We start from the raw sequence: 26458 nt of genomic DNA on the forward strand, positions 1-26458 counted from the left end.
GACCTCTGTCGGATCCGAAACAGATCCGCTACAATCCGCTACAAACTGTAGCAGATCTGTGTCGGATCCGACAGAGATCCGACAGTCTGTGTTGGATTTATTATGTAGGGCTATAATAAAAATAACTTATCACTAATATTTACAATTCCTCATGCGAAACGTACGAAACAGTTCTTTCTGGTGGGAAACCCCAAAAAATAGTAGGATACCCACGCACTTCCCTCTCCCTGGCCACAAACGCAGAAAATGATGAAATACAGTTACCGATGAAGTAATTAGATCTACCTAAAATTGCTAGGTCCAAATGAGGAGACGCAGGTTCTTCTTGTTTATGTACAGTAATCTGTAACAGAAAAATAATAGTTAGCAGTTATGAAGATACAAATGTGATTGGGCAATCAAAAATTTTTGTTATAAAAACAATCAATATCAAATTACTACTTATTTTTATTACAGTATAGAAGAAAGAAACTAAAACTCACTTCCATTCGTTTTAGGGCTTTGCTGAGCTCCGGTATCAAATGGTTGCTATCTGATGCCACAAAGATGGATTTAACATCGTTGTTTGCACGAATAATGCGTTTTAATTGTCTGATTATTAATTCAAAGGGTGGTAGACACATAGCAGACGTAGCTTTGCCTCGTTCATTTCTATACCCTAAACACTGTGGTGCAGCAAACAAGTTCGGTGAACTGGAAATGAATTCGCAGGCCCTCACCTGTCAGTAAAAGCGCAATTCATTTGTTATTTCACATACACATAAGTAGAGAATCAACTTTGTTCTTTGGTATAAAAAAAAACGGAATTGAATTTACCCAATCAACTCCATTCCGTAAGTGAATTCCAACGTAAGCTCCTCTTGGCAGGTGGTTCTTCACAAATGACTTAGCTTGATCTGCAATTTTATCATTCCAGCCGACGCACTTTTGCAGCTTTTTGTTCTCCATTTGAACAGGAAAGCTAGCAGGAGCTCCAGTGAATGCTAAAACCGGCCAATAACTTGACGGATATTTACGTGACCACTGATATACCATGTCACTGTGATGAACGTCATAATGCAGTGGCCCATAAAACTCTGACCCAACAAACTCTACGTCAAATGTGTCCCAAAATGGTCCAAAGGGGTTGCCGTCCTTCGCGTTGCATGACCCTGTACTTCCTCGTACAGAGTAACAAAAAGCTTGAACAAGAACCAGACTATCAGAGTATATATCAATAAGAAATTCTACGACAATATGATTCCAGATACTCCAGAGATTGAATGTGATTCTTTCAAGTAAACTTTTACTGCAAAAATTAAACTGCGACAATAATATCTGGAATACATACAAATCCTTTTTGACTCTGGCCACACAGTAGGTGCAATTTTCTTCATGAATTCTTCCATTACAATCACCCTGTGGCAACTTTCCAATTGAGATACATTAAAATAGGTGTCAAATGGTACTTGTACCTAAAAAACAAGGAAGGTAAATAAATTACAAATAAAATCGAGATTTTTTTATACTGCCATGTTTTTAAACCTGCATGTATAATACTCACCGATTTCGTCTCCCCTGTGCGATATTCAACCCATGGTGGCACAACTAATGTGCGATTTAAGGCAATGGAAAAACCCAATGCACCCAAAAAGTTATCTGCTTGGTTACCAAATCTACCTGGAAATATTGCATGTGACAAAACCATGTTAATGAAGTAATAAGCATTGACGAAATAGTCAATTTATGTAGGGTTGGAGTCAGAAAATTCGTTTTCTTAATGTAAACAATCGAAATCCAATAATCATGATTTCTTCTAATTCATAATTATTTGGAGATGAGAGTATAAAGAATTCGTTGCTTAATCAAGTTATGTGTCTGATAGTGAGAAAACTAAAATTTCCAATGTATGTGATTTTTATTTAATCAAGTTGGTCTCGTAAATCTATGATGATTTATTTCATAGTATTTACTGATCCTATGTGAGGAGCACGAAAAAACAGGATTAGTACTTTTTGTCATCAAGTAGCCGAAGGCTTCATGAAAAATTATATAAAAATATTTAGCGGCTTATCATAAGGTCAATTGAGATTCTATCGCCTTGCAATCAAATGAACTTAACCTTAAAATTAGGGGTTGAAAAAAGTCTATTCACTTTCCAATTTTCCCAAAAATATTCAAAATGTGGATCTGAGAAGTAGTGAAAGTGATTGAAAGGTAGTAAAGTTAAATGAAAACTATCTGACTCAAATATTGTAATTTGAAAATTAAAAAATTTCTCACCCATGCAAGGACAGTAAAGAATGTAGCCATTCTCGTCGATCTCTGCGTATTTACAGTATCCCATATAAACTTGTTCAAAGAATATAATGAAAAGAAGGAACTTGAACATTTTTAATTGTTACTTTTCGACAATGATCTCTCTGTAACTTAAACTATCAAACTTGACAACAATCCTTCAAGGAACTGTAAACAGTCTTCCGACGTGCGGTGGTTTCCATAGCAACCGTAATAGCGGAAGTAAAGATTCAAGCCGCAAACGGCAGAAGCTGATCAAAATTTACCATGAGTTTGTCAAGCTTGTGAAATTATTTAGACATTCAATGAATTTTAACCTAGAACAGATCGATACCTAAGATTCAAAACTATCATACCCGCAGCATATTTTTCTCCTTGTATATAAGAATTGAGTTAAAAATAAATTTCAGCAATATAGGTATATTGTACATATGTAACACAGATAATATCTTTTATTATACAGCAGGAAAAATAGAGTTCAAAATTACATTTTGCCCTGGCCATTTAATGTGACGATGAAGTGCGCGTTGGTGGAGGTGGAGGTGGTCGGCTTAGAGGTTTACAGGTGACATAAGGAGACGCTGGAGTTATGGGCAATAGAGATCCAAACAATACGTGTTGAACTACTGGAAACTTGGCCAAGATCTGTAAATTAAGAGTATTTCAAAACTGTGAATTTCACAATAAATTTGTGGTAAATAATAATTAATATTCTACAGATATTACAAAGGCTTACCTCGGCTTTATACATTTTTATTAGCCCACTGTTTACTTTCGACCAGGAAGAAACAGCACTAACGTTCCATAGTTGATTAGAATGCTCAGCAAATGGTCCTGTTTTAACCTGCGTTTGAATGAATTTTACATATCATGTATAAAGTAAAACACAGTACAGGAAACAAAGTTGAATCTCAATTAAAACTTGAATGTTGATAAATGTTACTCATTCGTTTACCTGCGATATGAATTCAATGCAGCTGAGAAACATGAATTGTTTACTAAAACGGTCTAAAATATCTTTGTCCAAAAAATGGTGAGGCTCTATGCGTGGGTGACCTGTAATACAGTAATATATACAACGCTTGTGATTAGATAATCTAAACGTTTTGCAGTATACAATACAAAATATATGGTCCTCTGCATAGCAAAACAAGAGAAAATGTTATTTCGTCTCCAAAGGTAACAAATTAAAACGACACAGATAAATTGAACTTTTCTTTCGAACAATTGACTAGATTTTCATTCGATGAAATTTCCTCAAGTTGTTTGTGACCAAAAGTTTGTAGCATCATCCTTTTGAAACCAAAGTTAACATGAATATATGCTAGTAGAAATTTACAATTACCAACTAATTGTGAGCTCCCCCAGATAAAAGGTACGAATTGATAGTCGTCAAGGCTCCACACACCATGGCTTCCCGCAGGCTCCATGCGATATGTTAGTTGCAACTTACGAACTAGCTGAAGATACCTGATGAAAAGAATTTATATGATGCTATTTCTTTAATTTTGCGAAAGGTTATTCTTTCCATGCTCACCTATTAAAAACCTTTACCACAACAGCAGTTTTATCTTCAGGCTCATATGCTGTGATTTTGAACATGCAGCACAAGAACATAATAAATGCCATTTCGTGACCAGTGCCATAATCTATGCGCGTGGCATTTCCAAAACTCTCATATAAGTACTGGACTACTTCCGGTGCAGCTCGATGGAGCTCCACTGGTATAACATTGCGCAATTCCTCAAGGCCTTCCTGTCAAATAATTTGATTTTTTATTAGAATTAGAATATTGAACAGTTTCATATTAAACCTCACCTAATTATAATGGGAATAAAATTAATGACTTATGCCAAGGTGTCCATCTTACTTCTAATAGCTTGGTGTGCCACAAACGAAAAGATTTATTGCCAAAACGCTGGGGCTGATCTATGGGTGGGATAGCATCGATCCATTCGTCAAATTTCTTCAACATGTCAACGGTTTTGACAACGATTTGTGATTGCGAACATTCTATGTCCGATGCCTTTCCTTGAACAGACTCGTTGAGGGCTAACAAGAAACCAAGGTATTCCTACGGAGAAAAATTTAAGAATTTAAAAACAATGTTAAAGTGTTTAATGATTTTTGAAATTTTTATCTTAATTACTCACGAAATAGGCCTCAGATTTTTGCCAACTTATCATGTCGTCAGGTATTTTAATAGCCTTTTTTGGAACAACAAATTCATGATCGTCTGCTGTGAAAATTTACATGAAACACAAAGGTAAGTTTTCAATGGGGGTTCAACAACGGGGATAAATTGTATACTTACGCGAAAATTTTTTTACTTGAGGAGACAATTCGGCTGCTGACATTGTGCTTGTCTGTTATTTATTTATCAATTTTCTCTTCAAATATTGAATAACGTTTTTGAATGGCTAATAAGTTTGTTAAATCATGAACGACGAACCGAAATTAAATCCGTATTTCTTTGCAATACCGATAAATCAATTAATTATCAGCAGGATAACTTTATGGTTATACGAATCAACAAAATCACTCGCGACTTTTCGCACACCCTTAGCGTCAAATTGAATATGTCCTAAATGACAGCTGCTTGGGCATTGGCAATGTGAATTGAAATAGAGGAGCGGAGCTTGGACCATTGTATGGCAGCATCATCGCACTCTAGCGGAAGTAATCTGCAGTTTTCCCAAACTACATACTAAAATTCGACAATCCTATATTTGTTCTATAGGCATACCTATAGTCATGCATGTATTCGTGTTAGGATTCATGTGTATATGCATGCGTGCAATTGCATGAATGCACAGCATTATGGGCTGTCATCTAATCAGCTGTTGAATCAACTTTTCACCTAATCCAGGTGTAAAAAAATTTGTGAAAAATACTCGACACACGGAACCTGAAGGTAATATTATGGCAGGTAAGGAATAATGTCTAAACATACTACGTTCTATTTCGAACAGATGGTTTAAAATGTTATATACGCTATTTAAAACACCTTATGTCAGTCCGTATGAAACATTAAATATTTCGCTCTTATTGTGACATATGATCGATTCCCCAATGATTCCCGTCACTTGAAAATTCATTTCATCGAACTGTAACCTGACACATGTAGCTTACGATTGACATTGATCTTATCATGATTAGCCCAATTTTCTTTGCAACATTCGAGATTAACTTTTTTAACTATTATTATTTCCAAGCCCAACAATATTCCCTTTTAAACCATTTTTCCATATGAATCTCTTATCGCCCAATCTGTATCTATGCGATTATTTCTATTATTGCATTGTGTTGATACAATATTATGTGCTCATTTCAGTTTCTCGAAATGTCAGTACGTAAAGGAATATTAGACACATGTTCTATAGTATAATAAAAGATCATATAATCATCAAGCATGCATTTCTCAATACCGGATACCCAGGAATTCATTGACGACAGTGGGAATGCATATCTGGTAATACATTAGCCATAACTTAATTATACCTATTCGTATTTTTCAATTGATATGCACTAATCTGTCGATGGTTTACTATAATAGGGATATAACATACATATCAATGGATTATTTCACTGCACTGTAAGGTATAAGCAACTGTTGAACCTACATGTGCAACTAGGAAAAGAGCTTGACGTTGTGCTTCCTGAATTTCCGCCAAAAAAGTTATTCCCATTGACAGTAAATCAGCAGGAGGAAAGACGTGCTCTTTTGGAAAAATATATTCAAACAATTGGGCAAAATTCTGCTATAAACAGTTCTGAATTGCTTAATGGATTTCTATTACATGCTCAACAAGAAACGGCAGGAGAACATTCTGGAGTAGAAAATTTAGATATTTTTCTGATTAATGGGCAGAAAATTACAATATCTGCCTCACCCGGAGAAAACTCGGAACAAATTTTAATGGTTTGTATGAACTTTTTGAAAAAATTACAGGACATAAGACTGATCTTGTTCCAAACTCTAATAAACTAAATTTACAGAAATTCTGCCGTTTAATTGAATTGCATGAAAAGTATGCTTGCTACTTTGCATTGTTTCTTATGCATCAAGAAGAAGACGATAGTAACATAAATGGTAAGTTGTAACAGTAAATCCAAGAGGTCCTTTGTCACGAATTGTCAATTGATTTGATTTTAGTGCTACGAAAGTTGCAAAACTTTGAGTCTCCTCTCGTCACTCACAAGAGTATACCTCTTATTAGCGTCAAGATAGTGCTGGCTAAAAGCTACTGGAACCCTGCCTATGACGAAGAATTGATGCAGGATAAAGTTGCTCTAAATCTGCTCTATGTTCAAACAGCATCAGAAATAGACAGAGGATGGATTTCTGTTCCCAATGAATCAAGAGATCGCCTTGCTAGCATACGAGCTAGAAGCAATAAAAAGGAGGTAATTTATCATCTGAATATAATAAATTGTTGTTGGTCCGACATGATAATAACTTTCACTCGTGTATATATCTCTCGATATTTGGTTTGACTATAGGGTATAGAGACTTATTCATTTTCTATTTTCAAAAGTTTATCGAAAGATGAATAGGATTTTGTTAGAAGATTACATACTTATCAAGAATAAATATCCTCATAAATAATAAACTGAAAAATTTTGTACAACATTTGTAAACATATTTTACAGTACATGAAACTGGCCAGATCTTTTAAATACTACGGATATGTTCAGTTTGCTGCGTGTCTCAGTGACTATCCTGAACCACGTACAAGGGTTTTGGTATCCATTGGTAAAAACGAACTTAATTTACGAATTTATCAAGAAGGTGAAGAGGAATGTGAAGCTACATTCGAAGTTACTAGAATGCGTTGTTGGCGCATCACTACGCTGCACAATGTGAGTGACATCGCTTTAGCTGGCTCCAGCGACATGATATCTCCACTAGATGAATACTTTCTTTAAATAAAAATAACCGAAAACAATTGCAACTTCGTTAATATAGACTGCAGAAAAACATGAAGATGAAGAATATAGCCTTGAGTTATCCTTTGAATATCTGATGTCTAAAAACCAGTTGCAATGGATTACAATTTCATCGGAACAAGCTATCCTCATGTCTGTTTGTTTACAAGCTATGATCGACGAGTTGCTGATAAAAAGTATTGGCGGAAATAAAAACCAGGTTGAAATAATACTTATAAAAGTTGTTACCCGTATTTCTTCAGTAATGTTTCACATCCCATTTCACCATTGAAAATTTGTCATTTTAATAGGAAAAATCATCAAAAACTTGGACGTATATGAGACGAGATGGTAACAGTCAAGTCATAGCAACATCTCCTTCTACGGACAGTATTAATAAAACAGACCAGGTTTGTAAACTATTAATGACAAAGTCATTGTAACTAATTTTTGATTTATTTATAATTAATTTTTTATTTTCCAGGAAAGCGAGCATCAATCTATGCCAACAAAAGCTGAACCAATTATGCGAAAAATAACTGAGAGATTATCAGCAGTAACTGTGAAGAAATCCGATGGGATAAAGAGATCAACAAATATTTTGAACAAAGGAGACGGCTCAACTGAAAATAATGCATTCCATATGATTGGAGACGATGATCTTTGAACATCTATAACATTCCGGTTGGAATAAGAATGGGTGATATTCTATGCAGCTTTTAATGAACTGATACTCAATATTGATGATCTTTGAACATCTATAACATTCCTGTTGGAATAAGAATGGTTGATATTCTATGCAGCTTCTAATGAACTGATACTCAATACTAACAGGTTTGGAATTCATTTTAAACTGTGTTATTAAACGGGGGAAGGTTTTCATATTGTACATCATTGATGAGCCAAAATGATATTGCCAAATCGAATTGTACAAGTATTCGACATATTAGCATTATTAAAGTGGCACTCTTTTTCACATTATGCTATATTTAAGTTCACGATCTCACCAAAGAATGATGTTTTTGTTATCCCAATTTAAAACTTTATTTTTGATAAACAAGTACGGATTTGCAAGTAATCAAACAAGTCAAAAAGTAGAGAATCTTGTTACTTGCATATTTTGACTCTCAGGCAAAAATCATATTAGGTTTTCATCTATTTTCGTAATTTAGAACATATAAGTAATATAAATTATTTAAAAAGTCAATTAATTTCACGCATCAACATCAACGATTTTGATGAACTTAATTAGTAGGAGGGGTATTTCGTTTCTAGAATTTGAAGTAAACAAAAGCCCAATTTTTGAGCGATTTCAAAAAAGAAAAAATGAGGTATAAAATTATGTCACTTTAATATATTTGTATATTGTAACAAGAGCACTATCAATTCTTCATTGTGCTAGGTAAATCGAGTTGCTGAATATTTCTAAAACTCCTGAAGACAGTAACTGCAAAGACGCGAAAATCACGCGATTTTTTTCATACGATGTATAGACTTATTTTTGTATAATATTTTCAATTTTTTTTTTTTTGGTTTTTTAATTAATTATACTGAATACTGACGTGATCGTTGATATAAATTTTGTATTCAAAAACGTTTGCCAGCTGATATGTAAATCATGTAAACAACTCGGATTCGAGGCATAAATACGTTTTACACTGAAATGCCCCTTGAATTTATATTATTTATACTTGAAATATAAAGAAAATTAGAATCTTTTCCACTCTGTATTAGAGAAATGATTTATAAGCTTTTGTAATACAATTGGTAGATTTATTTATTTTTCTATCAACTGTCCGAAAGAGTGTTTTACTTAGTGAAGAGAAAAAGAAATCTCCGTAATAATGACGATGATATATTTTTTTTTTTTTAATATTTAGAAGTTATGTTGAACACTGTCACAGAGTTTTTCCTATTATGGTTCCCTAATTTCGCTGTTCGCATTTCGATGGATAAATCTGTGCGATATAAAATTATCGGAAGGGTGAAAACGTGCTCAAATATGGCGTATTCCGTAAGATTTAAGGGTATATTGTTTATGGAAAAAAAAATTCGATAATGTAAGTTATTACTGAATAATTGATATACATATTCATGTATATGAATCAGATGATTATACGTCCTGTAGAAAATAAGTTTTAATTGAATCACTGTCACCTTTTGAGTGGAGCTGATACAGTGTATTGAAAACACTACTTAATACTAGATTATATGATAAGAACATTAATTTTTTACTTATTGATTAATATTAATTGATAATAAAACTATATCTATTCACTTAGAGCATGACTTTAGTGAATTGTTTAAGTGTGTTTGATCAAACGATAACACCATTCTCAAATAGCAATATCTCCATATTGTGTGATAATGAGAAAAACTGAACATTCTATACAATATTCATACTTACAGTTCAAAATTGAAAAAAGAACAGTCGATTAGCTGAATCGTGTAAAGCATGCATCTACTGTTATAATCGTGATCTTTTATATGGTTCTTAAATGTGCAGCCTTATGAATTCGATTTGTTTGTAATAATGAGATTATACAATTTTTATTATATCACACAGATAGATAGTCTGTAATAAAACTGTGATATAAGAACATGTATAATAATAGAATGAACAACGTATTTTCATAATAATTCATAGTCCATTAAATAAATCGCAACGTAACAAAATAAACAAATATTACTTTCTTTTAAATTATGCAGTTAATATGACAAAACATATCTAGGTATATAGTGATAACTGTTCGAAATATTGCCACTAAAGTTTGATGCCAATACTTGTAATAAATTAATGTACCAATTTATCTAAGGAAATAACAGCGTACAATACTATGATAGTTTTCATTATAAATATTAGGAAGCACGTAGAACAGAGAACTGTTTGCCACAAGATATTTTCTGGAATAACGCAATTTTATAATTATTATTTGTAAAAATACGCAAAATGAATAAATTTTTATATTTATACTAAATACGTAAAATTTTACTATCATCTAATGCCTGTTGGTGATACAGCAATGTTAACTTAGGAGGTATTTCTCATTAATTAAATTATAATATTCAATATGAGAGCACATTGGTTTATTCACTTCCATACAAATATGCAAACCTATATTAAATGTAATGCTATAAAAAAAAAAAAAAATTCACAGTCAACGTCATCTGCACTAGATTGACTTAAAAAAAAAGTAATAAATAAATTCTGGAAAAGATTTTGACAAAGGTGGACGTTGTAAAGTAATACAACTTTACAATGGTACACGATTTCTACGTAGGTATAAAAATATACAAGATTATTCTATCCGTGATTATGTGTTCTTAGTGAAAAAAGTACGTGTACTAATGTCAGTTTGACTATATGGTTAACTATATAATACTACATATTTATTATCTAAAAAAATAGTGCAACGTCGTTGATACACTTTATTTTTATAACTCCAATTTGATATTTCATTATTTCAAAATTGATTCGTGCTGCTATACCTGATGATATTTACTTCAATAAGGCAAATATTTAGATATCCCTCCAAACCTGATAGACAAATCAATTGCAAAAAAACTCGAATAAGTCATTTGTAATTAGTATATCGATGAATACTGCCAGTTTATAAATTGAGATACTCGACCTCATTGTCATCATTTGTGACACGAAACTGTTTTCAATCTCACTATAATCCGGAAATTTCCTGCATCACGGACTCAATGATTAAAAGCTTATGCATACTACGGGAGGTGCGAATCTATTGTCTTACCTATCCATACGAAATTAGAAATCTATCCTTCTCCATCTCTACTTATTTGTTGTTTTCTTTTTGTTTTGTTGTTTGTGTTTTTTTTTTTGGCACATCGGTATGTATGGTAGGTAGTGTAAGTGCAGAATCACTCAAACTAAAACTATTAAATGCTAGTTATTGAGTTACGAGATATGTATTGGGTGATATCTGTTTTGTCGATTTAAAAAAAAAACTCACCGCGTACTAAAAGTGCATACTTCTAAAATGAGCTGATCATGGGAAAGTTACGCAACAATATTATTCAAGACAATTCGAAACCCATCCGATACACTTCTCTGCCTTCATAAGGACAAAACTTGGCCAGCAAGATCACCGGGATGTGCAGGTAGCAGAGATCCATTGTTTTACAATGCTTGAAGCGCAATGTCGACACGTTGATATGGGTATACATATGTATGTAAGCATGCTCAGGCGTCGGGCAAGACAGTTTCTCGTGCAAACATTAGCCTGAAGCGTCATACTGCAAATCAAATAAAGGCAAGTTAATGTTGCTAGATTAAAAGATTTTTTTTTAAAACTTCGGTCAGCATTGAATAAGACGTATTTTCACCTGAGTAAAAAATCTAGCTACTCTCGGCGTTGTATTAGATGCATCCCAATAGCAAATCGTATATGTACACAATATTATGTACAAACGGAAAAAACAAAACAACTCACCTCAAACTATATGTTTTTTAGTACGCCGGTACATGTGTTCGTTGAAATAAATAACTTTCAAAGTGTTACCTTTAGCAGTGACCATTTGGTTTGAGGATAAAAAAAATATGTGCCTGAATATCAAAGTAATTCAATCTTTCATATCGTAAAACAGTGCGACAAAGGGTTATTAAGAACAAATAATGTTAATATTTCATCGGTAAATTTTTAAATCACGACACCACTACTATTAAAAAATGTGATATCAGATATGTGCTGGGTAAATAGTAAAATGGTAAAAATGTAATTGCATGTAGTACAATTTTCGGTTTAATATGAATAACAATGATTGAAAAAAACGGATTCACTTGAATCAACCGATGATACTGGACACGATTTATTTTCTAAATTGACTTTATATTTAATTCGTGTATATAATGTTTCTATAAGAATATTGTTTGTATAACAGTAAGTAAAGTTAACATATGTAGTAAAAAAATTAAGTATAGTTGCGATTCCATATTTAATTTGTGTAAAATAATTTACATTGAGTGACGTATCGCTATTACACTAATAATATTATAATAGATTGTAGATCCCTAGATTCACGAAAAAAATATTCATTACTAGAGAAATTTTATTGCAGTTCTTTTTTTTTTAATGAGGTATTAAAAAATAGAATATAATGAATTTTTATTAGTGAAACTAGGTTTTGAGAACGCATAATTATAATCTATTCATTCATTTATACAACTGTACACACTTTTTATCTCTCTATCACGCTCGATTCTATTACTTCGTCTAGCAGAAAACAATTAGGAAACAAAGTTTAAAAAAAATATGTGTATATCAATAAAACTATACCGAAGCGTTAGAAGTTTTGCTGACGCTTTCGCTTGGTATCCATGGCATCAAGAATTGGCTGCCTCTTTGTCTGGTACCTCCGTCTTAATTCATCTATCTCACGTTCCATTTCTGCATCCAGGCTGGCCATGCGTTGCTGCAGCTCCTCGTATGAGAGGAACTTCAGCTGAAGGACATGCTTGTTTATCTATATTGAATTTTCGTTATGATGCCTATGACTGCGTTTTTTAAATACATTTATATTGAAACATGTTTAGTTATAATTTCAATAATGAAGCTGATGGGTCTTCCCATGATCCAAATGTATCTATTGACGTCAATTATGCAGTAGAAAGTTTGTTATTCTTTACAGTGGGAAAAATTTAAGAATATACTTACAAAATCAAAGTCTCGTTCTGTGAAGGCATTTTGAAATTTCGATATGTTATTGTGAGCCGGCTCTTGCACAGGACATGATATTTGATTGAGTTGTAGCTGTAGATGGCTTTGAAACCTTTGAGATTCTGTTGGACTCTGTTGTTCCACTTTAGGTTCTGTTTCTGTACTATGTGCGGCAAGAATGTGGCCATTGTCCTGAGAATAAGAAACAAAATCTCCTTTAAAAGTGCCAATACTCCATAACAAAAACGGAACACTGAGAAAGTTACAATAAATTTGAACTCACATTGCCAATCTCAGTTGCTTCCTTCTTGTCAAAATGATCAAGAAATAAGGGACGATACTTCTTTCCAGACTCCACTGATCCTGTGTTATGCCCTGTAGAAGGTAAATTAACCATTTGAAGACAATGTCTTGCTCCATAAGTCAAAAGCAGTATACCCACTTTTCATCGTTGCTTCTGTGTCCGTGTCACTATTAATAACCATTGTTCCTAGATCCAACATTGCAGAAACTAGAGTGCCTGTGTCAGGGAGATCTACACCTGGTACCAAGGTCCCGACATCTTCTGGAAGGGGTTTCATAGTTCCACTGCAGTCTTCTTCGTCCTTCAGGTGAGAAAATTCAATGAGCAATGTGAAAAAATAATTGACTTTGTAAATTGTTGAGTAGTGAATCGAGATGGAAGTATTTTTTACCGAATCATCAGCATGATTTTTTCCCTTAATAGCCACATTATTAATAACGTGTGCTCGGTTGGTCTGTTTTTCTCTAATTTCATGTGCCTCCGCTATCATTTGACTAAGGATACTTGGCTGCTTCGCATTGCCTTCAACAGTTCAATAGTGAAATTGATATAAGTAAAAGAAAACCTGAGTTTTGTTAACAAGTATATCAAAGATATTTATTGTCATTGGTATTAAATTTGAATTTGTTTGTTTTTGATATGTAAAACTCATACTATAAAAAAATGTCAAGGCAGTCCTGAGTTACATGTATCGTGATTCGGGTTGTTTCATTAATTACTGACTTGAGACTTAATTCAATTACTTGCATGAAACACAGTACGACTACCTATAAATTCATGACTGAGCAGTTCAGTGGCTGTCGCCCTTTCTTCAGGGTTTTTGACGAGACAGCCACTAACGAATTCTATGAACTCTGCACTCCATTTGTCAGGTTCTCTAAAACTTGGTGGGGGTTTGGTGGGGATCATGAAAATTGCACGCATTGGATGAATGTCACCATATGGTGGCTTTCCTTCTGCCATTTCTAGAGCTGTTATACCCAATGACCATATATCCGCGACGCAATCGTATCCAATCTCCTGAATTACCTCCGGTGCCATCCAGAACGGAGTTCCGATAACAGTGTTGCGCTTAGCCATAGTATCCTATAAACAAGTGGGCCAACATTTTTTTAAAATTCGCAACACTGATTGTAAGTAAATGTGGATGAATTTTTTTTTTTTCTTTGCTTTCCGTCTAATTAGGTGTCAAATTTTTCTGTTTCTTTGTTAATTTGTTTCACCGTTAACTGTCCAGCTACACCAAAATCAGCCAGCTTAGCATGCCCCTCAGTATTGAGTAAGATGTTTCCGGCTTTGATGTCCCTGTGGATTTTCCTCCTAAGATGGAGGTATTCAAGACCCTTAAGAGTATCACATAATATCGTAGCTATCTCATCCTCTTGCAGGGTTTTCTTCCTCAGCCTCATTATATCACTGACAGAACCGGCGCCACAATACTCCATAACAATCTGTAATAACAAATCATTTCACTATCATTGTTCGAACCGATAACATTCACGTAACTCACGAAATTCAATTCATACCCATAAATCCGTGTTCTTGAAGTAACTTCCATAGTATTTCACTACATACGGTGAATCGCATTGCTGCATTATTGAAATCTCCTTTATTATCTCCTGTAAATCCGTATCCACAGGTACTTGCTTGATCGCAAGCACCTGCCCGCTCTCTTTGTGCAATGCTTTATAAACGGAACCATAAGATCTGAAACAAACATTGAGCCATATCTTAAAAGACATCCAAATTATACTAAATTAGTATGGCACACTAATAATTAGATTACTAAGTAGAATTCTCTCAAAGTAACGCTCACCCTTCACCAAGCTTGCAGATTATGTCAAAAACCTCTTCGGGTTGTCGTGTCAAGCTTTCCTCGGATAACTTTTTCAACTCACTGTAAAGGTAGAAGGAATTTTTTAGCGTCTGTTCAAAATTTTAATCTCTCTGATTGTAAGATGGCTTTGTCATATTGTTTCTAAAAATAAAGTAATCCAATGTCATGTTTGACAGACATAGAGGTTGGACTTAAATCAAAGGTGGTTCATTAGAGATTGGAATGACGTATTGTAAATATTTGACAAGATTTGCGTACATACTATCTGTTTGCAAAACCTGAGAAGTAAAATAAAGATTGACCCAAAGGCAAGTTTGGAGTGGGAATATATTTTTCCGTTAGTTCATTCCTTGAGAGAATGGACCTTGGAGTCAGACTAGACATGTATGAAATTCATTAATGCAACTTAATCGGTTGAAGAACATAACAAATATATTGTGAACGGAGTAAGCAATGAAGAGTAGTTTACAGTGACAAAGGTTAACAAAGAAAGAAAACAATTTTAGGTTTTCGATAGTACTGTTATTGCTAATTTGTAAATATGTAATTTTCGAGTGAAATGGAGATTGTTTGGAATAATTTACAGCTTAACTGTCTTTCTAATTATTGTTTTGAATCGTCGGCATCATTTCGAAAATTGGAACTATTTTGACGCATACATATAAGGGTAGGATTCATTCGGGTCCAGATAAAAAAAAGGAAAACAATTAAATAAATATACATATATACCTTTTAGAAGACATCTTCGTTTTTACGTCAGTCTAATATTAACTTGGATAAAAAAAAAAGAACACACATTCACTACGCAAATAACGAACTAATACGTCAAAAATACACTATACGTTGATAATAAAATCATATTCAATTCAAATAACTAATATTACATTTTTTGACAATAAAATTAATTTTAACCACAACTGAAATATCGAAACCCTTGATCAAGACGTCCATAGACTTTCAACTCTTATTTGTCTGTAACCGAAGCAAATATATATTTATTGACTAGCTGTATAGTTAGACTGCCTTAGTTCATTATAACTCCGACTGATGTCAGAGTGAGGGGCCGAATAATTACTTCAGTCAAAGTTTCAAACGTTTCAAGCGTTTCAATCGAGCATTTTACAGTCGAAAGGTCTTTACAACTCATTATCTTTAATCACAGCTACCGTATGAAGGAAAATTAATCAATTATGAAACACATTAATCATCGATATTCTTGCAAGTAACAATCGGAGACTTTTTATCTGTGCCTAAATAAGAGTGGCTTTTCACACGGTATTATTCTCATCCTGAATAACGGTACAGAGGATAGCCTACGAGGGAAGAGAAAGAAGAAAAACAGAATTACGATGCCAATTAAGACCGATGTTACCGTGATGCAAAAATCGGTTACGTCTGATCATATTCTATTTCTCCCTAGATGCCCTGTTCGATTTCAACGTTCACGGATATATCTCCAAATATCAAAGGCCACGTATCTCGAAAACGAAAAAATACTTAATAGCCTTATTTTATACACAGTTCTGAACAAAAACAGTCCTAGACATTTTTCATTTGACGCAGAAATAAAGAAATGGCCCAGATTCTACGAAATCGAACAGTCAAATCGTAGAATTCATACCATATATTTCTTTATTTCTGCATCAAATGAAAATGTATTGGAGTGTTTTTGTTCGAAATAGCGTACAAAATAGGGCTGTTAATCCTTCGTTCGTGTGTGAGATAGGTGGACTTTGATATTTAGATCAGAACCTATGTTCAACTCGTCAGCTTTCGAACATTGTAATTGTTGCAAACAAGCGTTCGATTATCTCTCTTCCAAATCATGGATTTTCGAAACTCCCGCGTCTACGAGTCCGAAGTGAGCGGTGTATCGTTTAACGGGCAGGCTAGCAGGCGAGCACGTAAGCCTCTCGTCGGAAATCCAAACTACTCTCGGCGAGCCAGCCGTGATCAGTGTGCGTGCGGTGCTCGTAGAGTATGGCGGTAGGGTTTAGAGGAGGTAGCGTTGTCGGGGCGATCGCGATCCATCGTATGTGCCGCGTAGGAATTAGTGACCTGCAGCAGGAGGGTTGTAACAAGCAAGTGTGTATTCCCTGAATGATAAAACGGGGACCGTTCCTAGCGTTGTGCGGTTGACAAAGAAAAGTTGAATCGTGAAGTAAGCGGTTCAATCGGACTACAGTTGTATCAAGACATCTGAACGATGTTCACAGTTCCGCTGGATCGATAACAACAATGGAATTACTTGTTATCGCGTAAGAAAGAGAATGTGCGTGCGCGCGCTGCCGCTGCTCCTGGTGCTGCTGCTGCTACCCATCGTCGTCGATTCCTCCGCGGTCACCACACTACAATCACGCTAGCAACGCCGCTACCTCCACCTCCTCACCAACACGACGATAGATCCTTATGTACCTACCCACCTACGTACGTACATATATTCCCCTCCACCTAAAATCTTGAAGAAAAAGCAACAGGCCAGGCCAGGCCACACGCCTTGCCTGGGCACGGCGTTTCAGCGACGCGGCGCATAGTTAAGATCCAGACTGGTGTCTGTCTCTTCTTGTGCGCGGCACTGTGTCTTGATCGGTCGGACAGTCGGTCGGTCGGTCGGTCGGTCCTCCGGTCGGAGACGGTCGTCTCTTGTTTTGCCCCTCTTCCTCCGCCTAGCCTCTTTATGCGTAGCAGTAGTATTAGTAATAGACGTAGTTTAATTATTCACCGGTGTATCAACAGATCTAGTGCATCGTTCCTCGTCTCCCTCGGAGTTCGTCCTGATTTAAACAACTATCGCAAAGTATCGCCGCTGTCGAGGAACCAGGGAGAGCGAGCTGAAGTGTCGGGTGTTTATCGAAGTGCCTTTTTAAAACACAGTGCCGTGGCTAAATAACGTACATCATATACACAACCGTAGATACATACGTATACAAATATATATTATATATACATATACACAAACACACTCACACCTATCTGTATACACATATTTTACAAATACTATATTTCCCCGTGTATGCGTGTTTATACGTGCACACGCGCGCCTATGTACGTACGTATGCATATGCCGTGTTGTTATTATTATTACATGTATGCACAACCGTGTGTGCCTTGTGTGTTGAATAAATAGTTGAAGACGAAAATAGTAGTGTACCACACATACACGTTAACTAGAGATGGAGCGATAGAGAGAGAGAGAGCGTTGACTGAAGACTATAAAGACAGTACCCCTGGGTAAATTTTTGTGTATCAGTTTTCGGCGGGCAAGTGGGCCCAGGTGGGCCTGGGAGCGTAGGAGGTTTCTGCTCTATCGACTCTACCTAACGGACTTGTACCGACATTCGTAGCAGCCAAGGTAGTGTCGGTATGGAAGCTTGAAATTGAGACGGTACGAAGTGAGTACGTAAAACTACGTACCGATTGTAAATGTTAGTACCATGTCTTTATCGACACAGTCATTATTTTATTCCAATAATACGGATATGCCTTTTCAATGCGACATAATTTTCCTAAAATCGCTTGCCCTTATTTCTCTGTATTCGACCAAAATGTCTTGCAGAATTAAATACATTGAATTAATTGGAGACATGAAAAATTTTCATAATTATCGAAATAATTATATTTGTTAATCATTATATAAGAACAACAGTTTCGATTCCTGGCTCCGTCGTTAATTTTTCAAATCACTAAAAATTTTCGAATTTACATTCTCTAGCATTTTTCTTCTCGCTAAAATAGCTATATGACGTATTTTCATATCACTTCATAGACGGCCGGGACCGTCTTACGTGGCTTTATAATTGTGCTTTTTGAGACGAGTTTCATAATATATACTTATTATTAGTTCCTTATTCATCTGAATTGTTGATATAAAAGATCATGCAATAAGTTGAGACGTAAATACTTGAAACTTATAATTCTGATTACTGTTTTGTATATTGATGACGTACGTTGTGTTGTCAGTTATTAGCTACTAGTTTGCTCACGAGTATTTCCAGGGGATGCCACGGGGAGGCCAACTGACATTACCCCCCATAGGTCGATCAGCTCGATCATTCCCGCGAGGAGACGCGAAACCGCGACTTGGTCGATCAGAAAAAATAGCCGAAATTCGAAATCAGGTTTGGGGGGGGGATTTATATTTTCTATTATAATTAATAACTCCTATCAATGTAACTAATTCAGATTTTAAATCGCGATTATCTCGGGAACGGTGATAGATACGGCAAAACTAACGAAATTTTGGAGGTTTCCTAGAAGGGAACTTGAATCGGGCAGGTAATTAGTCCGTTCTAAGGACTTCCCTGGATTCTTATTTTTTAATTTTAATTTGATTCTAATTTTCGAATCTAAAATCGCGAATATCTCGAGAACGGTGTTACGTGGGGGTGAAAGTGTACCGAGCGGTGGTAATTAATGATTAATGAATAATCAAAGATGCTCCCACGTAACGACAATGAATAAAAATTAAAACTAAGAAAGACCTACCTCTCGATAAGCCAGTAATTTGTAGGATCGTGTGGCTATAGTCCTGTACAGGTCTGTGAGGCTTGTTCAAATTGTTGAGGCTAATTTATAATAATGAAAATGGGAAAAGGTCGTTTAAAATAAATGGTTTGAAATGATTTAACTGGTAAAAGATAAAGTATATTCTGCAACGATTCGGTGATTGAAATGTTTGGTAACAATGAATGACGATAATGACGTAGAAGCTGAAAGTAACAATTTATAAAGTGTTTGAGTTTATACAACAATCCACGCCGACGGACGAATTTATATTAAAAATGCAGAGAAGCTGCAGAATTACTAATTTTGACCGTTTGCGTGTTTGAGCAAATCGTGTGTTATTCGATTCTAAATAATATTATTATTTGATACCAAGAACATCTATCCTGAACGATGCTTATAACTAGCTGGTCGTGATTATTTGATATCGTATCTCTCTTTTTTATAGATTATCTTAAATTTAAATTAACATGCAGTTGGTACATAGTTTATAATGATTATAAAGTGGGGCCGAGTTGAGGACTGGAGAATAACTCTCTGAATCCCCAAGGGAATTGTCTATAGCTGGACGCCAATTTTTCGTGCTGTTATTTCGAATTGTGTTCAAATCTTGGAAACAATACGTTTGATCTAATTGGGGTTAGTGAAGCTAGCCACCAACTCTAGTCTTATTTTCAAATGGATATTATAATAGTAACTTTTAATCAGAAAGGTGAAAACAAGAATTCGTTCGATGTTGGAGATTAGCACTCGGATTGTTTTATCTTTCGATGTGTTGTTGTGGTGACGAGATTCGAGAGCCGTCGGATCGTGTCGGTCTGCGTCAGTAGTATTCTGGATATTATCTCATTTTTTTCTAATATACTGTAGCATTTTTAACGTTAATTTGGAATGAAAGGAATTCGAAAGAAAGGAAGGGTTTCAAGGTTAACACCACGCTGAGTTGATCTATTCAGAAGCTTCTGAACAAACTCTAAGGGCAGATCAAGTTCAATGCTGAACTTCCATCTTAGGTGTTAGACTTCAAACTTAAAGCTAGTTACAGTTGAATATCCCTCGTTGCGGTTGGTCACGCCCCATTCGTAGGCGTTAATCTTAAAATTACTTAGAAATAAAGAATATTCGATGTTTGATAAAACAATTCTTCGGATCGTTTCCGTAGTGCTTTCCGTACTGCACTTGCTCCTGAGCAACCAATCTCTTATTTGTAGTCGCGTTAGTTAGTCTACAATGTGTTCCATCACTAAGCCAATTCGAGTTTGTCTACATGTTTAACGAATCTTTCACCATTGTTACCTTCCAGTCGTATTTCTGATGGTGGTATCTCGGTTATACCTGAACAGATGGTAATGTCAATGTCTTCATCCTCAAAAATATCTATTAGTAAATTCGAGATGTCTATTGATACTTCGTTCAGTCAATTCTTCCCCTAATTTTGAAATTCTAAATGTTTTTATTTTCAAATCTAATAATGTCGTTTTCAAATTTTGTGTTTTTGTTTAACTACGAGGCTAAATATGCCATATTTTCCCCTTTTTGTAATAATGACTTGGCCTAATTTTGGTTTTGCATCACGATGATCGTCTGCATTTATTAATTCCAAATCGTTTAATAATCTGCTGACTGGTGTAGAAAATTCTGAATCTATTGATATGAAATGAGCATAATTGTCCGTTCTGTATGTCAAATTTTCTCGACTGAATGAAATTTTATTCCGTGAATGGTAAATCTCCAGGAAGTTGGTACCGCACTTTTAAGTTACACAAATTTTGAAGGTTGTTCCAGGTTGTTCTAGGTTTGTTGTTAAAGTAAATCGTCACAATACCTTAGTTAAAAAATATAGAGTTGTATTGCATCGAAAAAAATATTCTTAGCGCAGATTTCATTCAGTTCTGAAAGGGTCAACACCTTTGTAATCCTGAGACCTCTGACGTTTTAGCAAAATTCAGTTTTTTCGTAATCATGTAACTGTGTTCAACCACCGTAAGAGAAGTGTCTTTGAACAAAGTAATTGTGTACAAATTATATCTTTTACTTAAAAAAGAAAAACATTTCACAGATTCTTTGAAATGACGTAATGAGGCTAAAGTGGTTTTCTGCTGTTGCAAATTTAATGTTTGTTAATTAATTTTCATCTTGAAATATTTTATAGACGGTTGATGCTTCGATCCAAGTAGCCGTGAGGATAAGACCTTTTATTTGCTTCAAACAGATTCGGCAACAGCGCGTTTGATTATGTCCATTACGGAGGCGTGCATGAGTGTGCAAGTGAGACATATATTTCAATAAACAAAATGCATTGTCGTTACCAGGGAAAATTTAGTAAAAAAAATATTGTTCAGTGGGAAAAAAATGTAATAACTAGTAATAAAGCTCGGAGTGAAAACGAGGAGAATACCGAGAATACGAACTTTATTGGTAATTATGGATTTACTGTTAATTTGAGGTTATACATATACCGTTACGTAGAATCCTATTACTGTGACAACGAAAAATAATTTAGTCACATATATAACTCTTCTACTTGAAATATATTTGATAAATAATATTATTTAATTCAAGTTTAAAATAGGGCTGAGAATAAAACTTTCACAGAAAATCCGAAAAAACCCGATTTTTGAGCTGGCAGCGCACTTCTAAGGTATCGCGATTCTGGCGGTTGTTCTGGGTTGTTCTAGGTTTGTTCTATATTGTTCCAAAATATTGCGTTCGAAAAAAATTATTTCTCACAAATTTTGCAAAAAATAATTGTTGAACTAGCACCACATTTTTCGAGCTATCGCGATTGTAATGGTTGTTCTGTGTTGTTCTAAGTTTGTTTCCATTGTTCCAAAATATTGCAAAATATCTCGAGAACGGTGATAGATACGGCAAAATTAACGAAATTTTGGAGGTTACTTTAAGGGGAAATTGAATCGGGCAGGTAATTAGGCCATTATAAGGACTTCCCTGGATTTTTATGGTTTAATTTTAATTTGATTCTAATTTTCGAATCTAAAATGGCGAATATCTCGAGAACGGTGATAAATACGGCAAAACCAACGAAATTTGGCAGTTACGAATATTAATGTTGTGGAATAGATCGAGCGCGTGTCTTAAAGAATCCCATTTCAAAATGAATAATTGTTCTAATTTCTTATTATAAACGTATTATTGTAGATAATCTATTTTGTCTCCTGGAAAATTATAAAATTTATAGTATGCATCACGTATGGATCACATATATTAATATCGTACATGGACCGCATATACATATATACTTTTTGGTTTCTGCATCATTATGACATCTGATCTATCATTATTTATCATCCATCTTATACATTACTTTTCCCGGGTGCCTGTACTTTAATTAAATCACGTTTTTGCTACGAATTTTGGAATAAATTGGTTCTCATTATTAATTTCTTGAATCGCTGACGATTCTGTAACGTTATAAGTCGGTAAGTACGCACAAGTTAAATACATATTGACTTGGGCTTACCATTACTTCGACTGTGTTACTCGGCAGTACTCGGAAGGTTATTGCAACCGACATCATGTCGTGATCGGTAACCCTCTGATGCTCAGCAATAAGTTCCCGACTCTGCCGCTGGAACACCGCAGAGGGCGCAAGCGCGCAACGAATTTCGGTTGTCACACCAAAGCCCATAAGGGTAACTGTCTTTATAGTCTTCAGTCAACGGAGAGAGATCGGGAAAAGACGGTCGCGTGGAAAAAAGAAGGGAAAAGAAATTCGGAAGAGGTGCCTAATCTCGAGGAAAGGAGTGTGTGTGTGCGCGTAGGTATATTTACGGACAGATGGGTGCGTGATACAAGATCGGCAGAGGAAGAGAGTGTGGATATCGCACCGGACCGTTGTGTTTGGACAGAGTAATCATTGTTGTCACGTAAAGTTCCAAAATGGCGCTGAACCAGGACGTGGACCAGCTGAAGTCGAGCCTGGTTGTCCGCATAGATCAAAACTCCGAGTCGGACCTCCAGGCGCTCTTCGACAGCGTCTTGAAGCCAGACGCGAAAAGGCCGCTCCAGGTGCCGCTGCGTATGCGCAACCTGCCGAACTCGTTCTTCAACCCGCCCTCGACGGGGAGCAAGAGCCCCTCTATAAGCCATTCCCGTGAGAACAGCGCCGATTCGGCCTTCGGCGCAACCGGTGGCGGTGGCGGTGGCGGGGGCGGCGGCGGGGGCGCCGCAGGCGGGAGCACCGCCCCCGGCAGTGGTTGCGTTTCCTCAGGTACGACCGGCGCCGCCGGCAGTTGCACCACCAGCGCTGCCGGCACCCCGGGATCGGTCGTCGGTTCGGTGGCCGGCGTCGTCGTCGGGGCTTCGGGGGCCGGATCGAATAACGGAGGGCTCACCGTGTCCCATCCCCGGGCCCACAGCAGCCCCGCTTCTCTCCAGCAGACGTACGCCTCTGCTCAACAGTCCCAGCAGCACATACCTCAGCCGCACCCCCGTCATCATCACCACAAGCAGCGCAGCTACGACGTTATCAGCACCGTTGACGATCTCGGACCTCTACCACCGGGTTGGGAACAGGCGCGGACGCCGGAGGGACAAGTTTATTTCCTCAAGTAAGTCGTACGAGGATTGACGAATACGATGCCCGGACTTTCAGGTCTTCGGTTAAATGCACCTTGCCGTCGCCGCGAAATTAAATACCAGATTTAACCCCTGAATTTAGTACCTACACCCATAACTAACTAACTAACCAACTCTCGCGGAATTACGGTCCGTCCGGAAATGTGTAAGGATACACCGTTATTATGTACTTACAGAGTTCAATTTTCTCTACGTGAGGCCAGAAAACTGTTGAGTGCAGATTGTTGGATCGTAACGATTTTTATAAAACAGATTATTATTGCGACGATACACAATTATCAATAATTTGCCTCCTTGTATTGTAAATTATCTGCAAGACAAGAATGAAACGGTTCGGTCATGTTGGTGAACCATTTTCTTTATATTCATTCCGTCGATTGTCACGCAAATCATTGCCTCTAGACTTCCTCCGTCAACGCACAAATATGCTTAATAAACATCGACATTCAAGATCCTGTCTGTGCATTTTCGTCTTCGCTGACGGAAGAAAAAGAAGAATTGATAAATAAAAAATAAAATGATTACGGAGTAGTAGGAACTCGGAAAGATTGTTGCGTTAATCACGACAAGATTACGTATACTTGTCACATTATATGAATCATGACAATCCATGATGCGTTACACTCGAGAATCATATACTACACCTATCCACTTATACTCCTTGCTTCAGAGATTTTATTAAAATAATTTTTTTTCGTCGTTATTGGAAGAATGCAACGTAGGAAAAAATAAAATATTGGCTGATACGCTAAAGTTGCACAGTCGGACACGGTATCGGGCTGCTTTTGTCCTCTCATTCTTTCCTTCTTTCCTTCTTTCTTTCTTTCTTTCTCTCGCGAGAAGCAAGAGAGCGCGATGCATACGCGCTCGTGTGACGTTACAGTCATCTTCACGTGTGTATCATGCGCATATATACACGAGCACGTAGCGACGATGTACGAATGTACTGCGCAGAGTAGAGCAACCTGCCGATGGTCAGTCTCTGGCTAACTTCTATCCAGCTTCGAGGTTCTATCATCTACCTGCTGCGACCTCAACTTCCAACACACCGTCATTCTATGCTACTCCGTACCGTTCGTTCGTTCGTTCTTTCTTTCGTTGGGGGGTCCCTCCTGGCTGACTGGCTGGCCTCTGCACCTTTTTCTTCTTACTTAACCTACCCATACCTTTGCCTACCTACCTACCTGTATCCATCTCACCTGCGGACACTCGCCGTGCCCCGTCTTCCGTCTACCTGTTGCCTGACGCTTCTTCTTACTTTGTTCTCCCCGTCCTTGAGGAATATCGTATTGTACCTATATACGTGTGTATGCCTTATGCATCGTGACAATACATAAATATGTACACTCCGTATACGAGCTGAATATAGTTACGTGTAGACGGTTGTTTTTTTCTATGAATCAGGTTCAATGTTTGGCAAGTATTTTATACTGTAGCTGCGTTGTAAGGAGTGTTCCGATTTAGTTGAGGAGGACGACAATTGTTAACAACGTGAAACTATTTCTCGGTACTTGTATGAGAAGATATCTTTTTGTCGAAAATTACAGACTTTTTCTCCATTCGGCATTCGCTTATGGTTTGGCTGCCATTTTGACGAAAACTGTGTAGGTACGGAGAAAAATAGCGAGAGGTATGTGACGAGTATGTTATGCGTAGAAATGTGTTGGTGGATAATTTACATCTGAAATACAACCAAGAGGGCAAAGACGAAGCAAAGGAAATATTAAGAAACAATAATTCTCTCGTTTATTATGTGTAAGACGTCGCTACACGTACAGCAGGTATTATACCTACTCTATAGAGGAATACCGAATTTTCGTCAACCGCTTGAGACTTGTATAACAGACAGTGTTGAGAAACGAATAATTTAATGAATCGAAAACTAAGATACCGAAAAGATTCCCGTTCTCGCGTCTGATATAAATAATTTATTATCGCGAGTCTCGACTTTGGTATACAGACTTGAGCAGCCAGAAAAGATATTCGGTAGATAATTATAATGATGAAAAATGACTACTTTTACCGATCACGATTCATAACACGATATAACTTGAGTAATTTTCCTTCTTTCTTTAACCGACGCTTGAACATCGGTATATATTGAATAATAACAGCTATACCAAAGGGGGAAAAAAGAAAAAGGAAATTGCAGGAACCCCGGGGGGTATTTGTGTGCACTTTGCACTCTGATTTCGTATCTTGATCTTATTGCGTCCAACTAACCCAACAACACGTATTACGAGAATGAAACCGAGGAACAAACACAAACTTCGAGATAAGAATTCCTTCCGGTCGCACGCTTCTTCGTAGGTTATACACGCTTACCTG

The 26458-nt window shown here is 36.3% G+C and overlaps 5 protein-coding genes across 15 annotated transcripts in view; 2 read left to right on the forward strand and 3 right to left on the reverse strand.

The window, feature by feature from the left end:
• Positions 1-7: 7 nt before the first annotated feature.
• Positions 8-2641, reverse strand: LOC107223908 (GDP-fucose protein O-fucosyltransferase 1). The gene is made up of 6 exons (XM_015663759.2): positions 2263-2641; positions 1544-1659; positions 1331-1454; positions 817-1181; positions 483-719; positions 8-343 (listed from the first exon to the last, which is right to left on the reverse strand). Exons 1-6 carry the CDS (start codon positions 2369-2371, stop codon positions 140-142), a joined length of 1155 nt encoding a protein of 384 aa, XP_015519245.2. The 5' UTR covers positions 2372-2641; the 3' UTR covers positions 8-139.
• Positions 2642-2681: 40 nt separating this feature from the next.
• On the reverse strand, positions 2682-4878 carry LOC107223912 (serine/threonine-protein phosphatase 2A activator). Of its 2 annotated transcripts, none has more exons than XM_046732547.1 (8): positions 4592-4878; positions 4431-4513; positions 4148-4351; positions 3815-4032; positions 3623-3747; positions 3233-3333; positions 3014-3121; positions 2682-2922 (listed from the first exon to the last, which is right to left on the reverse strand). In XM_046732547.1, exons 1-8 carry the CDS (start codon positions 4632-4634, stop codon positions 2782-2784), a joined length of 1023 nt encoding a protein of 340 aa, XP_046588503.1. In that variant the 5' UTR covers positions 4635-4878; the 3' UTR covers positions 2682-2781. The 2 variants fall into 2 exon arrangements, with proteins under 2 accessions (XP_046588503.1, XP_015519250.1); XM_015663764.2 differs by having other exon boundaries at positions 4431-4516; positions 4592-4877.
• A 154-nt stretch (positions 4879-5032) lies between these two features.
• LOC107223922 (sorting nexin-17) lies at positions 5033-10341 on the forward strand. Of its 2 annotated transcripts, none has more exons than XM_015663777.2 (9): positions 5033-5206; positions 5612-5749; positions 5834-6199; positions 6277-6370; positions 6434-6684; positions 6931-7140; positions 7247-7426; positions 7518-7616; positions 7691-10341. In XM_015663777.2, the coding sequence occupies exons 2-9, from the start codon at positions 5690-5692 to the stop codon at positions 7871-7873; spliced, it is 1443 nt and encodes a 480-aa protein (XP_015519263.1). In that variant the 5' UTR covers positions 5033-5206; positions 5612-5689; the 3' UTR covers positions 7874-10341. The 2 variants fall into 2 exon arrangements, with proteins under 2 accessions (XP_015519263.1, XP_015519264.1); XM_015663778.2 differs by having other exon boundaries at positions 5033-5191.
• Positions 10342-10977: 636 nt separating this feature from the next.
• Positions 10978-15988, reverse strand: LOC107223920 (serine/threonine-protein kinase 3). Of its 8 annotated transcripts, XM_046730886.1 has the most exons (11): positions 15291-15427; positions 15008-15088; positions 14718-14898; positions 14415-14642; positions 13959-14277; positions 13583-13716; positions 13330-13492; positions 13171-13262; positions 12885-13079; positions 12507-12693; positions 10978-11466 (listed from the first exon to the last, which is right to left on the reverse strand). In XM_046730886.1, the coding sequence occupies exons 1-10, from the start codon at positions 15410-15412 to the stop codon at positions 12514-12516; spliced, it is 1695 nt and encodes a 564-aa protein (XP_046586842.1). In that variant the 5' UTR covers positions 15413-15427; the 3' UTR covers positions 10978-11466; positions 12507-12513. The 8 variants fall into 8 exon arrangements, with proteins under 8 accessions (XP_046586842.1, XP_046586845.1, XP_015519261.1 ...); XM_046730889.1 differs by lacking the exons at positions 10978-11466; positions 15291-15427 and adding an exon at positions 15758-15988 and having other exon boundaries at positions 12147-12693; XM_015663775.2 differs by lacking the exons at positions 10978-11466; positions 15291-15427 and adding an exon at positions 15758-15987 and having other exon boundaries at positions 12147-12672; positions 13583-13713.
• Positions 15989-16975: 987 nt separating this feature from the next.
• Positions 16976-26458, forward strand: part of LOC107223916 (transcriptional coactivator yorkie) — a 30306-nt gene continuing 20823 nt past the window's right edge. The window contains exons 1-2 of one of the 2 annotated variants that reach the window (XM_046732109.1): positions 16976-18453; positions 23201-24102. In XM_046732109.1, coding sequence (XP_046588065.1) covers positions 23432-24102 — 671 coding nt within the window. In that variant the 5' untranslated portion in view covers positions 16976-18453; positions 23201-23431. The remainder of the gene's footprint in view (positions 18454-23200; positions 24103-26458) is intronic. The other variant, XM_046732108.1, reaches the window with a different exon arrangement.

The sequence above is a fragment of the Neodiprion lecontei genome, chromosome 2 (genome assembly GCF_021901455.1).
Source record: "Neodiprion lecontei isolate iyNeoLeco1 chromosome 2, iyNeoLeco1.1, whole genome shotgun sequence".
NCBI classification, from domain to species: Eukaryota; Metazoa; Arthropoda; class Insecta; order Hymenoptera; family Diprionidae; genus Neodiprion; species Neodiprion lecontei.

Bases quoted from the DNA above. Each gene is read 5' to 3' on its own strand.
- LOC107223912 (XM_015663764.2), bottom strand. From the start codon at position 4,634: ATGTCAGCAGCCGAATTGTCTCCTCAAGTAAAAAAATTTTCGC. The intron at 4,517-4,591 runs GTAAGTATACAA...AAATTTTCACAG, and splicing joins TCAAGTAAAAAAATTTTCGC to CAGACGATCATGAATTTGTT. The intron at 3,334-3,622 runs GTAATTGTAAAT...ACTGTATTACAG, and splicing joins GGGGAGCTCACAATTAGTTG to GTCACCCACGCATAGAGCCT.
- LOC107223908 (XM_015663759.2), bottom strand. From the start codon at position 2,371: ATGTTCAAGTTCCTTCTTTTCATTATATTCTTTGAACAAGTTTATATG. The intron at 1,455-1,543 runs GTGAGTATTATA...CTTGTTTTTTAG, and splicing joins GCACAGGGGAGACGAAATCG to GTACAAGTACCATTTGACAC. The intron at 1,182-1,330 runs GTATGTATTCCA...TTCTTGTTCAAG, and splicing joins GCCAGAGTCAAAAAGGATTT to CTTTTTGTTACTCTGTACGA.
- LOC107223922 (XM_015663777.2), top strand. From the start codon at position 5,690: ATGCATTTCTCAATACCGGATACCCAGGAATTCATTGACGACAGTGGG. The intron at 6,200-6,276 runs GTTTGTATGAAC...CTAAATTTACAG, and splicing joins ACTCGGAACAAATTTTAATG to AAATTCTGCCGTTTAATTGA. The intron at 7,427-7,517 runs GTTGAAATAATA...TCATTTTAATAG, and splicing joins TTGGCGGAAATAAAAACCAG to GAAAAATCATCAAAAACTTG.
- LOC107223920 (XM_046730886.1), bottom strand. From the start codon at position 15,412: ATGTCTAGTCTGACTCCAAGGTCCATTCTCTCAAGGAATGAACTAACG. The intron at 14,899-15,007 runs GTGAGCGTTACT...TGTTTGTTTCAG, and splicing joins ATCTGCAAGCTTGGTGAAGG to ATCTTATGGTTCCGTTTATA. The intron at 12,694-12,884 runs GTAAGTATATTC...AATTCAATATAG, and splicing joins CAGAACGAGACTTTGATTTT to ATAAACAAGCATGTCCTTCA.